The sequence below is a fragment of the Monodon monoceros genome, unplaced genomic scaffold (assembly GCF_005190385.1).
Source record: "Monodon monoceros isolate NGI ecotype Baffin Bay Population unplaced genomic scaffold, NGI_Narwhal_1 Super_Scaffold_21, whole genome shotgun sequence".
NCBI classification, from domain to species: Eukaryota; Metazoa; Chordata; class Mammalia; order Artiodactyla; family Monodontidae; genus Monodon; species Monodon monoceros.
The window spans coordinates 16,141,768-16,158,201 of NW_021703778.1; the positions used below are offsets into that span (position 1 = coordinate 16,141,768).

The 16,434-nt window shown below is 39.3% G+C and overlaps 1 protein-coding gene across 25 annotated transcripts in view; it reads left to right on the forward strand.

The window, feature by feature from the left end:
* The first annotated feature begins 34 nt into the window (after window positions 1–34).
* Window positions 35–16,434, forward strand: part of CCDC7 (coiled-coil domain containing 7) — a 287,188-nt gene continuing 270,788 nt past the window's right edge. For 15 of the 25 annotated variants that reach the window (XM_029236330.1, XM_029236329.1, XM_029236334.1 and 12 more), the window contains exons 1-2: window positions 9,972–10,250; window positions 11,409–11,501. In XM_029236330.1, the coding sequence (XP_029092163.1) occupies window positions 9,972–10,250; window positions 11,409–11,501 (372 nt within the window). Of the gene's footprint in view, window positions 57–78; window positions 123–7,274; window positions 7,483–9,920; window positions 10,251–11,408; window positions 11,502–16,434 lie in introns of those variants that run through there. The other 10 variants (XM_029236348.1, XM_029236325.1, XM_029236322.1 and 7 more) reach the window with 4 other exon arrangements.

The window sequence follows — 16,434 nt, forward strand, 5'->3', positions numbered from 1 at the left end:
CGCTTACGTCAGCCCAGTCCTTCGAAGTGGCGTTTCCTCAGTTTTACTTCCGGTGGGTGAGTTCCGAGCTGCCAGAGGGGTGGAAGGTGGGGGTGTGCGTGGGAGTCGCGGAGTTTCCCAGGGTGAGCATCTCGTCCTCCTGTTTAGAAGCGGTTGCTGGTTCCCTTTCTTGAGTTTCTGCTGTCTAGCAGGTGCATCCCTGGCCCCTAAACCTGGAGACAGACCGCAGTTACTCTGAGTAGCCGCCGTTTGCTGCACGGAAGTGGGGGGTGTTTTTTCTCAACTCTCAGCCAGTTCAGGCTGGCGAGCAGGCTTGGGGTTCTGCCGTGATTCTTAGTTCTAGATAGAATTGATTGCGAGACGATCCATGGAATGCCAGTAGCCACAGTTCAGCTATGTGATTAACTTAAGGTCCCCCAATTTTGCTGTTATTCGGTATTTTCTTGGATTCCTCAGTCCACAAAATAAGAAAACGTATTTTGTGAAGTGTTGATTGGAAATAACTTCCTTTAATTAAAATGGAATCCTAGGAATCGCTCTTTCCAGTCAACAAAATAGAAGAAAAAGCTACAAAGGGCAAAACAGAAACTGAAATTTCAACGAAAAAATTTGAACTAGGGAATTTTAAAATGCATATATATATAATATTCTTTAGTAAGAACTATTGTAAACTAATTTCAGAAAATTCTTGGAATAACTGGCTGCACCTGGAATTGAATTCAATTTATTACTCAGTTAACTAAGAAGTCTGCATATATATAAGACAATTTGCTACGTAATAGTTTCCATCTTCTTTTCCGTGGTTAGGGTTTAACAAATTTAAAAGCTTCACAGACTAGGATGGAACCTAATAAATTCCCCTGAAACCAGTTGAAGGAGAGATATTAATTGAAAAGACTATTGACGTAAGTCAAGTGGTAGATTTGAACCCTGGCAGCGTGGCCTTTTAACACCCCAATAATGTTACCTGTACAAGTAAAAGTGTATGACTTATGATGTCCTCCCGGTGTTACGGTTCAAAGACCCTTTAAGACTTATACGCAAGGTAGTGTGCTTCAACATTCTGATACTAAACATTCTGATACTAAAGGCAAGTATGTACTAAGCCTATGAAAATTAACATTCACGACCATGAATTGGCCCGTATATTTATGGGCCAATTATATGTATTATATATATGTTTATATTTAATGATTTTGTGTTTGTGTAAATAGAGGCTTAAAGGGACATTTCTAGTCCTAGTTTCAAGAAAAAAAAGTCAAACAACTAGGGAATGAAAAATTTTTTAAACTACGTATATCTAATATTCCTCAGAAGGAACTATTACAAACTATAGATAAAACTTCGAAGAACTGGCTACAGCTGGAATTGAATTCAATTTATTACTCAATTAACTAAGAAACATTGCGTGCACGCATGGAATGTTCACTGTGTCTTTAGAATTCTCCATGAGTCTTTTCATGTTTCTGATTATCTTCTGATACCTTTTTGTTCTGGACTATCTTTTCAAGGATATTTGTATAGCAAATAGTTTTGAGAAATCTAGCATCTCTCTCTGGGGCAGAGGACGGATTTATTGGCTGATCATGATAATAAAGACAATGTCTCCCACCGGAAAAAGGATGAGAAGGTTTGCTAGCAGCGTTTTCAGAAAAGATTAAGGATAGGGTGGAGGGAAGCTCGTGGGTGGGGCCGTGAGCTGAGTGGGTTTAGTCACTCTACCCCATGGCTCATGGGAAGGTGTGAGACTAGGGCCAAAATCGGCCCCAACAGGGCCCTCCTTGAGCTTCAGGGAGGTGAGTTCCCGGGGCGGGGGGGGGTGAAGATCAGAGTTTGCTAAACAGGGCTCCTCTCAAGGAACCCAGCTCACTGAGTCTACAGGCATCAGCTGGCCACTGTTGCTTTGCTCTACAGGAGTCAGGTCTTCGGGAACCAGCACAAATGTTGTTACTCTGGCTGCTGCTATTGCTGTGATTAATAAACTGTTCTTTGTCTCTGGCCCAGGAGTCTCATATCTTCTGCCAGTGTCTATGATACTGTGGTAGGCTGACTTGTTTTCTAACAAATAAGGAAAACTGTAGACCCTTCACAGTTCTTGACAGTTTCAGTGACGAAGATGGAATACTGACACAACATGGCTTCCTGGAACAGGAAATACAAGAGCCTCTCCACAGTCCATTTAGTTCACTTAACATGATTTGAGGGAAGTCCTTGGATTTAATAACAGCCATATTATTCAATCCAGCAATAAATAATCCTCCACTCCATCCTCTGTCACTGAGGAGGAATTAGGGAGATGGCTGCAGGCTGAGTGCTGGGAGGCAGGTTCATGACTTGATTCTTGTTATCTCTCCTTGGGGTGAGGGCTAGAGGGTCGATCTGATGGTCAGCCTCACACCCATCCGATGATAACAACCAATGCTAAGATCCACCGTGGGTTAGAGGAAAGTTCTGATCCTTTTCATACAACAATTACAGAGACACCAATGCTAAATGCAAAAAGAGGGAAATTTATGTCTGCTGTGGGCAGAAATCTTGCAAATCTATAGAACTTTGGCTGGTTAGCTTGGGAGATAAGGGGAAGGCACACACATTTGTTAAGGAGGGATGGGAATAGCTTGGCCCTCTTACAGCTCAACTTCTTCTGAATTCTATCAAGCCAATCTTATATCCTTTCAGAGATGACAGTAAAAAGTCAGAGTTTTCTTGAAGTGGGTTTTGACCGTAAAGGCACTCTCTGGCCCTCTTAGTGAAAGTTCCTGAGATAGAGAAAATCACGTGGGAAATCGCAGGTGAAGCACTGTATAGCATTGGGGCACTTATTGCCCTGCGTTGCACCTATACTCTCCCCTGTACTGGCCCCCACAGGCTGAAAGATGGGGACATAATGGGTCTTTATAAGTTTTATGAAAATCCTCTTGTCCCTCTTGCTCCTGACTGATTCTTCCAGATGAAAAGTTTGGGTGAAAGTAAAGTATCATTGGAAAGAAATATCAATAGTTTTAGTTCCTGGAATGGGACACATTTATTTTGTGGCAATGGAAGGATAGAAAAAACAAGCACCTGGCGAGGGAGCACCTTAAACACTGGGAAGTACAGGGAAATGAAGGGACATTAATATTCTTTTGTCTTTTAGAACAGCTCCAAGACTCTTCCTCACAGAGGAAAATGCCTTAGTGCAGCTCTCCCAAACTATTGCAAGATCCTTGAATTTAACTGATTCCTGGGTTGCTATCTGATACACAGCTTTGATTGCAGTTTGATTGCTATTCTCTTAATCGTACTTCTGTGTATTGGAAATAGAAGCAAATGGCCCCAGCTTCTTCACCTCCCATGGATATCTTTAAAATTCCATTTTAGCTCCTTTTTATTTTTGAGTCACTGGCTACAACTCTTTTCCGTTTTATGGTTCACTTTAGGTTTTAGAGCATACATCTTTAACTTATTACATGTATTAGTTTCTTATGACTTCTGTTACAAATTATTACTTGGTGGCTTAAAACAAAATAAATATATTCTCTCATGAAATGTGAAATATTTCATTGAGCTAAAGTCAAAGTGTTGGCAGGGTTACACTCCCTCCAGAAGCTCTAGAAGGGAATTTGCTTCTTTCCTCTTCCAGTTCCTGGTGGCTGCTGACATTCCTTGACTTATGACCATGTCACTCCCGTCTTTTGCCTCCCTGGTAATACTGCATTCTCTTTTTCTACGTCAAATCTCCCTCTGCCTCTTTTTTTTTTTCTGGCTGTGCCACGCAGGATCTTAGTTCCCTGAACAGGGATCAAACCCGTGCCCCCTACAGTGGAAGCGTGGAGTCTTAACCACTGGACCGCCAGGGAAGTCCCCCTCTGCCTCTTTCTTATAAGGACACTTGTGACGCCCAGATTATCTCAGATCTCCTCATATCAAAATCCTTAATCACATCTGCTGAGTCTTTGCCGTAAAAGGTAATGAATGTTCACAGGCTCTAGAGTTTAAGACTTTTATCTTTGGGGGCCATTATCCAGCCTACATCACAGACTGCTTTCAAGTGGTATTATAACAGTTCACATATAGAATAAGAACTTTACAATGTTATATTTCCATTTCTCCCAATTGGCTTTTGTGCTATTATTATACATTTTACTTTCACCTATGTTCAAAATCCTTCATCACATTGTTACTGATTTTTCTTTAAACAATTACCTTTGAGGATTTAAATAAGAAAAATATCTTTATGTATACTCACATAGTTTCCATTTTTAGTGCTCTTCAATTCTTTGACAGATCTAGATTTGCAACTGGTATCATTCTTCTGGTTGAAAGACTTCCTTCAATATTTATTTAGTGCAGGTATGCTGTTGATTAATTCTTTCAGCTTTTGTGTGCCTGACAAATTCTCTGTTTCACCTCGTTTTCTGAAAGATAATTATTCTGGCTAAAGAATTCTAGATTAACCATTTTTTTCTTTCAGTACTTTAATAATGTTGCGCTGTCGTCTCCAGTATTGCATTTTAAAATTTTTGAGGGAATTGCCTTGCAGTCCAGTGGTTAGGACTCTGTGCTCTCACTGCTAGGGCTTGGGTCCAATCCCTGGTCTGGGAACTAAGATCCCATAAGACGTGGGGAAAGGCCAAAAATGTAAATAAATAAAGTTTTGAAACATTTATATATTGTAACATAATTGCCACTGTGGCAATATTTAGCACCTCTATCATGTTATATAATCATAATATTATTGTCTGTATTCATTATACTGTGCATTAGATCTCTATGGCTTATCTACTACTAAGTTTGTACCCTTAAACAGCATCAAACTATTCCCCTATCCTCTGGTAACCATGATTTTACTGTTTCTTTAAAAGTTTGACTTTTTTAGATTCTATATGTAAATGATACCGTACAATACTTGTCTCTGTCTATCTGGCTTATCTCACTTAGCATAACGTTGTCTTGTACTGTTTTGGAAAAAAACTCTGTGGTATCTTTGTCTTTATTTTTGTAATGTGCCTTTTTATCCTTACGGTTTATTTAAAGATTTTCTTTTTTTCACTGCTTTTAAGCAATTTGATTATGATGTGTCATGCTTCCTGTGCTTGGTGTTCACTGAGCCTCTCAGATCTGTGGAGTTATACATTTCATCATACTTAGAAAAATAGTTAGGAACCCACATGCATGTATATTATGTCATTTGAAGTTGTTCTATGGCTCACAGAAATCCTGAATTTTTTCCCCCCCACAGAATCTTTTCTGTATCTTTCTTTCTGGGTGGTTTCTCTTTACTATTAGGTTCATGAATCTTTTCTTCTGTGATTGCTAACTTACTGTTTCTCTTAGCCAGTGCATTTTTTCTTCTCAGACATTTTCATTTCTGGAACGTTGATTTGAGTGCTGTCATATCTTCTATGTCTCCACTTAACATGTTCAGTCTTTCCTCTAGATTCTTGAATATATGGAATACAGTTGTAGTAGTTTTTTTGTCCTGTCTACCAATGCTATCATCTGTCATGACTGGGGTCATTTTGACTGATTGATTTTTATCCCATTACATTAGTATATTGTATTTTCCTCTTTCTTTGCATGATTTGCAACTTTTTATTTTTTTGGTTGTGCTGCACAGCATGTGGGATCTTACTTCCCAGACCAGGGATCGAACCTGTGTCCCCTGCAGTGGAAGTGCAGAGCCCTAACCACTGGACTGCCAGGGAATTCCCCTGCAACTTTTTTTTTTTTTTTTTGCTGTGTTGGGTCTTCGTTTCTGTGCGAGGGCTTTCTCTAGTTGTGGCAAGCGGGGTCCACTCCATCGCGGTGCGCTGGCCTCTCACTATTGCGGCCTCTCTTGTTGCGGAGCACAGGCTCCAGACGCGCAGGCTCAGTAGTTGTGGCTCACGGGCCTAGTTGCTCTGCAGCATGTGGGATCTTCCCAGACCAGGGCTCGAACCCGTGTCCCCTGCATTAGCAGGCAGATTCTCAACCACTGCGCCACCAGGGAAGCCCCCCCTGCAACTTTTGATTGGATACTTGACGGTGTGATTTTTACCTTGTTGGGTGCTGGATGTTTTGATATGCGTATAAATATTCTTGAGCTCTGTTCTGGGTCTCAGTCAAGTTATTGGAAATGTTTGATTCTTTCAGGTATTACTTTGAAGATTCATTTGTCAGGTCCAGAGAAGTGTTTAGTGTAAAACTAGTTTTGACCACCTCCTGTGGCAAAATCCTTGTGAGTACTTAGGGAGTACCCATAAATTATAAAGCTTTTCACTCTAGCTGGTGAGAATATAAAATATTTCCAGCTCTTTGTGAGCTGTGAGTATTGTACCCTTTGATGATTTTAGGTGGCTCTTTCCCTAGCCTAGCATGTATGTGCCCATACATGCATACGGTGACATTAATCCGCTGTGGACTTGAAGGGGGTCCCTCTGAGAATTTATGGAAGTCTCTCACTCTTTTTCAATCTCTTCTTTAGTATTCCCTCCTCTTAACTCGAATTTCCTTGGCCTTACTGGACATCTTTTCTTCAACTCAGGGAGACTTCTGGGGTCTCCCTGGGTTCCCCCCTCTTTGCATTATGATTTGGAAACTCCTCTCTTCAGAAAGTAAGTTTAGGAAATCACAGGGCTCATCTTGTTTGTTTCCTGTTACCCAGGGATCACTGTCATCAATTGCCTGATAGCCAATATCTTGAAATTCATTGTTTCTTATATTTTGTCGGATTTTTTAGTTGGTGAGCTAGGAGGATAAACCCAGTCCCTGTTACACCATTTTGGTTGGAAGCAGAAATCTTCCTATTATCCCTTGAAGAATAATGTAAGCGGTACATGTTCATGGTACGACATGGTATTTAACATATGTACCTGAATCACTTTGTTGTACACCAGAAATTAACACATTGTAAATCAAATATAGTTCGACAACAAAATATTTAACAGTCTAAAAAAAAAAAATTTTGACTCCACAACACCTCGCAGTGAAACATTTAGACGGTGTCAGAGGAGGGCCTGGGGCTCAGGCTTTGTCGGTGTAGCCCAAGCTCTTATAGCACTAAACGGGACGTTATTTCTCGAGGCCAAAAGCCTGTAAGCATCTCCGCGTGTGAGGCGTCTGGAAGTAATCGCATAGGATAGCGAGGGCGCGGTGGAGGCGCGCAGCCCCTCGAAGGCCCCGCCGTTGCCGGAAGCCCTCGCCCCTCTCCCCGCGCGCGTGGGATGGGCGGCTCCCGCCCGCGGCGTCTGACGTAGGACGTCGGCGTCGTGACGTGGCATCAACGGCCGTCCGGCGGCTGGCGTCTTATCCTCGCTGCGGCCGCCCGGGGACGCTGAAGCCCGGCGTTTTCTGGCGGCACAAATGTCCGTTTGTAAAGCAGCAGGGCTGGAGTCTGCAGGATTTGCAGGCTTCCGTCTTGAAGGAAGTCTGGGAGGCTCAGAATTTCCAGCGTTTTCACCTTAGAGCCAGCCTCGCCAGGGCCAAACCACCCAGTAGCCTGACTGCCAGCAGCCTCGGCAGGTATACCGAGTGGTGGGGGACTTACCTCGTCAGCTGTGAGCGTGTTCACAGATTCCCTGGCCAAAGCATCCTTGCTTCTCTCTTCATTCCGCACCCCCCCCCCCCGCGTGACTGTCTCAGCTGCGGCTGAGCTTCTCTTGTCTTGATGGAGAATTTAAGGACCGTAAACCCTATGCCTCCCACCCCCACAGTTTTCTATAATGTGTTGTTAAAGGGCTTGAAATGGATATCAAGCTAATCCTTGAAGGGAAACCAGAAAACGTTTGTCTTCGTGGTGGAAAGTGACTGATAAACTTGGGTAATTTTATGGTGATAGAGTATTCACCTCCTGGCATTGTTAGGAGAGTTAAATGGAGCAAATGTGTAAAATCCTTAAGTATTTTTTAATAAGTGTTCACTGCATGTAACTTTTTTTTAAGTTTCTGTGAACTTTCATGGATCCATTTATTAGGCCGTTTTCTAGCACCTGGTGAGTGCCCCATCCTTTTCTGTTGGTTTCTTGAAGTACCCCACATCTCTGCCTTCCTGTCTGCTGCCTTAGGTAAAGTTTCCCTGTTCCTGTCTAAAGTGAGTTGGCCCATTCGTGCCTTAAAACCCATTTCTTCTTGTTTACTCAAGGGTATCATCACAGCAATTCCCTCTCTCCCAGTCATACTTTTTGCTTTCTACTGAATCATTTCCATCAGCAAATTAGTTTCCTAGGGCTGCCGTAACAACGTGCCACAAAAAGGTGGCCTAAAACAATTTATTGTGAGAGAAATTTATTATCTAACAATTCTGGAGTCTAGGAGTCTGAAATCAAGGTGTTGGTAGGGCTGTGCTCCCCCTGAAGGTTTTTCCCAGCTTCTGGTGGGTGCTGGCAATCCTTACCATTCCTTGGTTTGCAGCTGCACCCCTCCAATCTCTGCCCTTGTCATTTCGTGGCCTTCATCCCTGTACGTCTGTGTACAAGTGTTATCACATGGCTTTCTTATAATGACGCCAGTCATTGGATTTAGGGCCCACCCTATTCCAATATGACCTCATTTTAACTTGATCACATCTGCAAAGACTGTATTTTCAAATACGGTCATATTCCCAGGTACCAGGGGTTAGGACTTGAACATATCTATTTGGGGGACACAGTTCAACCCACAACAATGGGACTAGTCTATGTGTGGAGCACTGCAGACAACAGAGAGCCAATGCTATTCTATCTTAATTTTGCCAGTCTATCAGACAATTCCCATGGGAGGAGGAATTGTTCTGAGTCTTAATCAGCTTTGGAAAGAGAGAAGTAGGAGAATGAAAGCTTATTAAGTCCTACCCAGTCTATACTTCCTTATTCTAGCATGACATTGGTGCTGCCCTGGTATTACTCTGCTGATACCCTGGGATCAGCAAATAATAGGCCATTACTGCCTATGGAAATAGTGGTATATATAAAGGGCCTATATTAGCTCAAGAATGGTGGGGAAAGGTAAAAATAAAATTTTAAAGTTTTCTAAATACGTTCTTTCACTACTGCCACTGTCTTCTTCCCTCCCTTCAGCTCCTGTCCTGAATGCCCACACATAAATCACACGTCTAGGGGTTTCTCATAGGTTTGTTCTTTTTTTCTTTGTTGTTAGGAATGTTTCCCTCTCCATTTTGTAATTTCTCCAGAGTTGATTTTGGGATTCACCATCTTCATGGCAATTGATAGTCTGGCTATCATTTTTTTTTCTTTTTTAAAATTTTTATTTTATATTGAAGTATAGTTGATTTACAATGTTGTGTTAGTTTCAGGTGTACACCACAGTGATTCAGTTTTATGTATATATATCTATTCTTTTTCAAAATCTTTTCCCATTTAGGTTATTACAGAATATTGAGTAGAGTTCCCTTTGCTATACAGTAGGTTCTTGTTGGCTATCTCTTTTACTTATTCATTTATTTTGGCTGCACTGGGGCTTAGTTGCCGCATGCGGGATCTTTAGTTGTGGCATGCGGACTTCTTAGTTGTGGCATGCGAACTCTTAGTTGCGGCATGCATGTGGGATCTAGTTCCCCCACCAGGGATCAAACCCAGGCCCCCTGCATTAGGAGCACGGAGTCTTACCCACTGGACCACCAGGGAGGTCCCTGGTTATCTATTTTAAATATAGTAGTGTGTATATGTGAATCCCAAAATTTATCTACCCTCCCCCCCCCCCCCCCTTTCCCCTTTGGTAACCATAAGTTTGTTATTCTAAGTCTAGGAGTCTGTTTCTGTCTTGTAAATAAGTTCATTTGTATCTTTTTAAAAATAATAGTTTCCCCATATAAGCGATATCATATGATATTTGTCTTTCTCTGTCTGACTTGCTTCACTTAGTATGATAATCTCCAGGTCCATTCACGTTGCTGCAAATGGCATTATTTCATTCTTTTTAATCTGCCATCATTTTTAATCTGAAATCTTAATGTTTTATTTACAGGGAGGAATAAAATTTTTTCATCTATAATTCAGAAGCTAAGTAAATAACAAAATGAAGCCAGTAAAGCATCTGTTGGCATCTAGTAGTAAATTGGCAAATGTTCCAGAATTAACATATAAAAAAGGAGTATTTAATTCACCATTGTCACCTAAACCAAAGGAAAAACGTAGTGCAAAATTAGTACGTGATAAACTTGAACCAGTGGTCTTAAGATCTCCACCAACAGGGGAATCCATCATAAGGTATGCTTTGCCCATTCCATCGAGTAAGACAAAGGAGTTAATAGCAGAAGATGAATTGATCAGGAAAATTACCAAACATCTGAAGATGGTAAGATACTTGTTGGTGCCTGGGTTGGGGGTCCCCATGACCATCGTCAGGTTTAGTGATTTCCTTTGAGGACTCACTGGACTCAGTATATAGTCATATTGATGGCCAAGATATATTATAGTGAAAGGATTAAAAGCAAAATCAGCAAAAGGAAAAGGCACATGGGGTGAAGTCTCGAGGAAACCAGGTGCAAGTTTCCAAGATTTCTTTCCCTTTAGAGTCACACAGGACTTGCTTAATTCCTTCAACAAGTTGTTACAGCACATGTGAAATATCTACCAGAGGAGTTCACTAGAGATTCAGTGCCCAGGGTTTTATTGGAGGTTGGTCACCTAAGGACTGTCTGCCTAGCATGTACCAAAATTCCAGACTCCCTGAAGGAAAGCATGTGTTCAGCATAAATCATATAGTTGGTACAATGAGTTTAGGGACAGTGAGCCACTGTCATCAGTCAATGAATAGTCGGAACCCTCCTGAAATCCAAGTTCTGAGACACAAGCAGATCTTTCTAAGGATAGGCTTTTCTCAGTCTCATGCCTGCTCTGTAGCTCTTCTCTGCACTTTAGAAACTCTAGCTGTTAGTGTTGGGGAAAAAATATCTTCCTTTTTTCTGAGTTCCTTGCACAGTGATCCAGAATTGAGTTGTAAATGTACCAAATACCAAGTGAGAACAATGAGGAATAGCACAAATATACAAAAAAAATATAGTTCATCAAACTTCCAAAATACAAGTTTGCCCAAAGTTCAGGGGGTTAGCTCAGAGAATTTCCTTTAAAAATGTATTGCTTTCTGGTCTCTATCTCCCTATTTTCCCCACTCTCTTCAAAGAGGAAAGCCAAGTCAATTAGATTTTGAGGTAAACTTTGATGGTAAGTAGAGTTGATGCTTCAGCTGTTCATAGACTCCCTTCAACACAGAAATGGAAGAGTCATAGGGCCTATCTTCATTGCTAGGGAGGGATCAAGGCCTATTGCTCATACTCCTTCTTCAGGATGATACGAGGTGGGGCATGAGATGGAAAATTTAAGTTTATGGTACTGGTAGAAGTAAGTCTTACTGCTAAAATGGTTCTGACATAGTTGATTAAATATCTTTTTAGATTTAATGTAATATTTTTACCCTATATAAGTACATAATTTGCTTTGATTTTTCTCATAGGTGGTTTCTACTTTGGAAGAAACCTATGAATTTAGCATTCCAAGTGGAGAAGAACCAGTTGTGAAACCTGAACATGAAGGATTAACCTTTCCTGTAAGTATATGTAATGCTAATGTAGAGACATTAATGCTGAAAAGGGCTAAGATTTTCTTTTAGAGTCTGTATATGTTCTCAGATGAATCCCCCATCCATGAAAATGATCCTCCTAGGAAACTTGAAAGTAGTGTACTGATTTTTCCATTCTCTGCCAACACTTATCTTAAAGTTTAATTAAGGCATGTCTATATCTTTTTTTTTATTACTAAAGTATTTATTGGATTTCAATTTTAAATTTGTTTTCATGCATTTGTATATGTTCTTAAACATTTTATTTATTTATTATTATTTTTTTTTATTCTTGTTAGTCATCCATTTTATACACATCAGTGTATACATGTCAATCCCAATCTCCCAAATCATCACACCACCGCATATCTATATCTTGAGCCTACTTTTGATGCTAATGCATCTCTTGTTTAATATGTAAGCTTGTGGTTGGCTGTTGGTTTGCAATGTATATTCTTTATTATGTTAAGAAAGTATTCTTCTATTTATGGTTTGCTAAATAAAAAACCCCCAACATTGAAAAGATTACTGAGTTTTAGTAAATGTCTGTGTTGTGTATATTGAAATGATATAACTATTAAGGTGATTATGTGCTTCACCTTCAGTCTATTGATGAGACGAATTATTTTTACATATTTCTTAATAGTCGACTATAATACACTGTACTCGTTGGTCATTTTAGTTATGGATTGAGTTTGGCTTCATGTAATAAAATACCTATGTTGGGTCTTTCAAACCATAAACATAGTATGTTTCTCCATTTATTTGATTGATTTCATTGTCCTGTTTGATTTCTTTCTTCAGCATTTTGTAATTTTCATCATAAAGATCCTGTATATTGTTTTTCAGATTTATACATTAATATTTCATGTTTTTTGGAATGATTTTTAATGGCATTATATTTTTAATTTCAGTTTCCACCTGTTTGTTATTAGTATATAGAAATATGATTGATTTTCGTGTGTTGATCATACATCTTGCAACCTTGCTCAATGTACTTCTTTATTCTAGGAATCTTTCTGTAGATGTTTTGGGGTTTTATACATAGACAGTTATGTCATCTTCAAATAAGGACAGTTTTACTTCTTCTTGTCCAATCTGAATGTTTTTATTTCCTTGTCTCTCTCTTTCTCTTTTTTTTTTTTTTGGATGTGCCGTGCTGCTTGTGGGATCTTAATTCCCTGACCAGGGACCGAACCTGTGCCCTCTGCAATGGGAGCATGGATTCTTAACCACTGGATTGCCAGGGAAGTCCCCACATATCTTTTTTTTTTTTTTTTCGGTACGCGGGCCTCTCACTATTGTGGCCTCTCCCGTTGCGAAGCACAGGCTCCGGACGCGCAGGCTCAGCGGCCATGGCTCACGGGCCTAGCCGCTTCGCGGCATGTGGGATCTTCCCGGGCTGGGGCACGAACCCGTGTCCCCTGCATCGGCAGGTGGACTCTCAACCACTGCGCCACCAGGGAAGCCCCCACATATCTTTCTGAATTAAGAGTTTTCTCTGGATATATGCCCAGGAGTGGGATTGCCGTATCATATGGTAACTCTATTTTTAGTTTTTTGAGGAAACTCCATACTGTTCTCCATGGTGGCTGCACCAATTTACATTTCCACCAACAAGGTAGGGGGGTTTCTTTTGCTCCACAACCTCGCCAGCATATGTTATCTGTAGACTTTTTAATGATGTCCATTCTGACTAGTGTGAGGTGACATCTCATTATAGTTTTGATTTGTGTTTCTCTAATAATTAGCGATATTGAGTATATTTTCATGTGCCTGTATGTCTTCTTTTTCATATGCCTATCTGTATGTCTTCTTTGGAGAAATGTCTATTTAGGTTTTCAGCCCATTTTTTGATTGGGTTGTTTCTTTTTCTGATATTAAGCCACATGAGCTGTTTGTGAATTTTGGAAATTAATCCCTTGTTGGTAGCATCATTTGCAAATATTTTCTCCCAGTCTGTAAGTTTGTTTTGTTGATGGTTTCCTTTACTGTGTGAAAGCTTTTAAGTTTAATTATGTCCCATTTGTTTAGTTTTGTTTTTGTTTCCTTTACTCTAGGAGAGGGATCCAAAAAATTATTGCTATGTTTTATGTCAAAGAGTGTTCTGCCTGTATTTTCCTCTAGAGTTTTATAATGTCTGCCTTTACATTTAGGTCTTTAATCCATTTTGAGTTTATTTTTGTGTTACGGTGTTAGGGAGTGTTCTAATTTCATCCTTTCACATGTAGCTGTCCAGTTTTCCCAGCACCACTTATTGAAGAGGCTGTCTTTTCTCCATTGTATATTCTTGCCTCCTTTGTTGTATATTATTTGACCATATGTGCTTGGGTTTATTTCTGGGCTTTCTGTCCTGGTCCATTAATCTATATGTCTCTTTTTGTGCCAGTACCATACTGTTTTGATTACTGTAGGTTTATAGTATAGTCTGAAGTCAGGGAGAGTGATTTCTCAAGCTCCATTCTTCTCTTTCAGGATTGTTTTGGCTATTCGGGGTCTTTTGTGTTTCTATACAGATTTTTAAATTTTTTTGCTCTAGTTCTGTGAAGAATGGCATTGGTAATTTGATAGGAATTGCATTGAAAGCATAGATTGCTTTGGGTAGTATGGTCATTTTAACACTATTGAGTCTTCCAATCCAAGAACACAGTATATCTTTCCATCTGTTTGTGTCACCTTCAGTTTCTTTCATTAGCATCTTATAGTTTTTGGAGAACAGGTCTTTTGTTTCCTTAGGTAGGTTTATTCCTAGGTACTTTATTTTATTCTATTTTTTGATGTGATGGGGTTGTTTCCTTAATTTCTCTTTCTGATCTTTTGTTGTTAGTGTATACAAATGCGACAGATTTCTGTATATTAATTTTGTATCCTGCAACTTTACTGAATTCATTGCTGAGCTTCAGTAGTTTTCTGGTAGTGTCTTTAGGATTTTCTATGTATACTATCATGTCATCTGAAAACAGTGACAGTTTTACTTCTTCTTTTCTAATTTGGATTCCTTTTCTTTTTCTTCTCTGAGTGCTGTGGCTAGGACTTCCAAAACTATGTTGAGTAAAAGTGGCGAGGGTGGGCATTCTCACAGTTGAGTATAATGTTAGCTGTGGGTTGGTCATATATGGCCTTTATTATGTTGAGGGTATGTTCCCTCTATTCTTACTTTCTAAAGAGTTTTTTTTTAATCATAAATGGATGTTGAATTTTATCAGAAGTTTTTTCTGCATCTATTGAGATGATCATATGGTTTATATTCTTCAATTTGTTAATGTTGTGTATCACATTGATTGATTTGTGGATATTGAAAAATCCTTGCATCCCTGGGATAAATCCCACTTGGTCATATTGTATGAACCTTTTAATGTATTGTTGAGTAGGTTTGCTCGTATTTTGAGGATTTTTGCATCTATGTTCATCAGTGATATGGGGCTGTAATTTTCTTTTTTTGTGGTATCTTTGTCTGGTTTTGGTATCAGGGTGATGGTAGCCTCATAGAATGAGTTCAGAAGTCTTCCTTCCTCTCCAGTTTTTTGGAATATTTTCGGAAGGATAGGTGTTAACTCTTCTCTAAATGTTTGGTAGAAGTCACCTGTGAAGTCATCTGGTCCTGGACTTTTGTTTTTTGGGAGTTTTTAAGTTACTCTTTCAATTTCAGTTCTGATAATTGGTCTGTTCATATTTTCTCTTTGTTCTTGGTTCAAGAATTTGTCCATATCTTCTGGATTGTCCATTTTATTGGCTTATAGTTGCTTGTAGTAGTTTCATGATCCTTTGTATTTCTGTGGTGTTGGATGTAACTTTTCCTTTTTCATTTCTGATTTTATTGATTTGGGCCCTCTCCCTTCTTTTCTTGAGTCTGGCTAAAGTTTTATCAATTTTGTTTGTTTTTTCAAAGAATTAGATTTCAGTGGTCTTTTCTATTGATTTTTTAATCTCTATTTCATTTATTTCAGCTCTGATCTTTATGATTTCTTTTCTTCTACTAACTTTTGCTTTTGTTTGTTCTTTATTCTCGTTGCTTTAGGCGTGAGGTTAGGTTGTTTGAGATTTTTCTTGTTTCCAGAGGTAAGCTTGTATTGCTGTAAACTTCCCTCTGTAGAACTGCTTCTGCTGCATCCCATAGGTTTTGGATTATCATGCTTTCATTTTCATTTGTCTCTAGGTATATTTTGATTTCTTTGATTTCTTCATTGAGCCATTGGTTGTTTAGCAGCATATCGTTTAGCATCCATGTGTTTGTGTTTTTTGCAGTTTTTTCTTGTAGTTGATTTTTAGCCTCATAGTGTTGTGGTCAGAAAGGATGCTTGATATTTCAGTTTTCTTATATTTAGCAAGGCTTGCTTTGTGGCCCTGCATGTGATCTATCCTGGATAATGTTCTGTGTGCACTTGAAAAGAATATGTATCTTGATCAAATTGATGTTCATCGTCTATTTGTGGCACCTGAATGTGGGTGGAAGAAAATCCCCAAGTCTGCTAATGGTCTCACTTTATATTTGTGATTAGTAACTCTAGTTAATTCATTTTCCCACTCTCCTGAATGACTATTTTAGTTTCCCCCTCTGTCTCTTATATGATTATAGGTTTTACCATGATAAAAAAATATGAACCTCTGAGTATGTGTAAAATGTAATGTTGAGGGATCATATTTGTCCTGGAGAACATTCTGTCAGAATTCTAACTGTATATAAGCATCTGAGGTTTATTTATCTTTGGTCAGTTCTCGGATTTACAGATTACTGCTCTACTAAAAGAGATTCAGTCATTGTGACATTTTAATATGTAACTTTTTTTCCTCAAAATTTTCTATTGCTCATTAAGTAAAGGTGAAAGACTATTATCTCTTGGCAAGTATAGTTATAATCAGAAGTCATAATTAGCATTCATTTTTTAACAGAAAGCATTATTTAACGTATATTTAAGTGTGT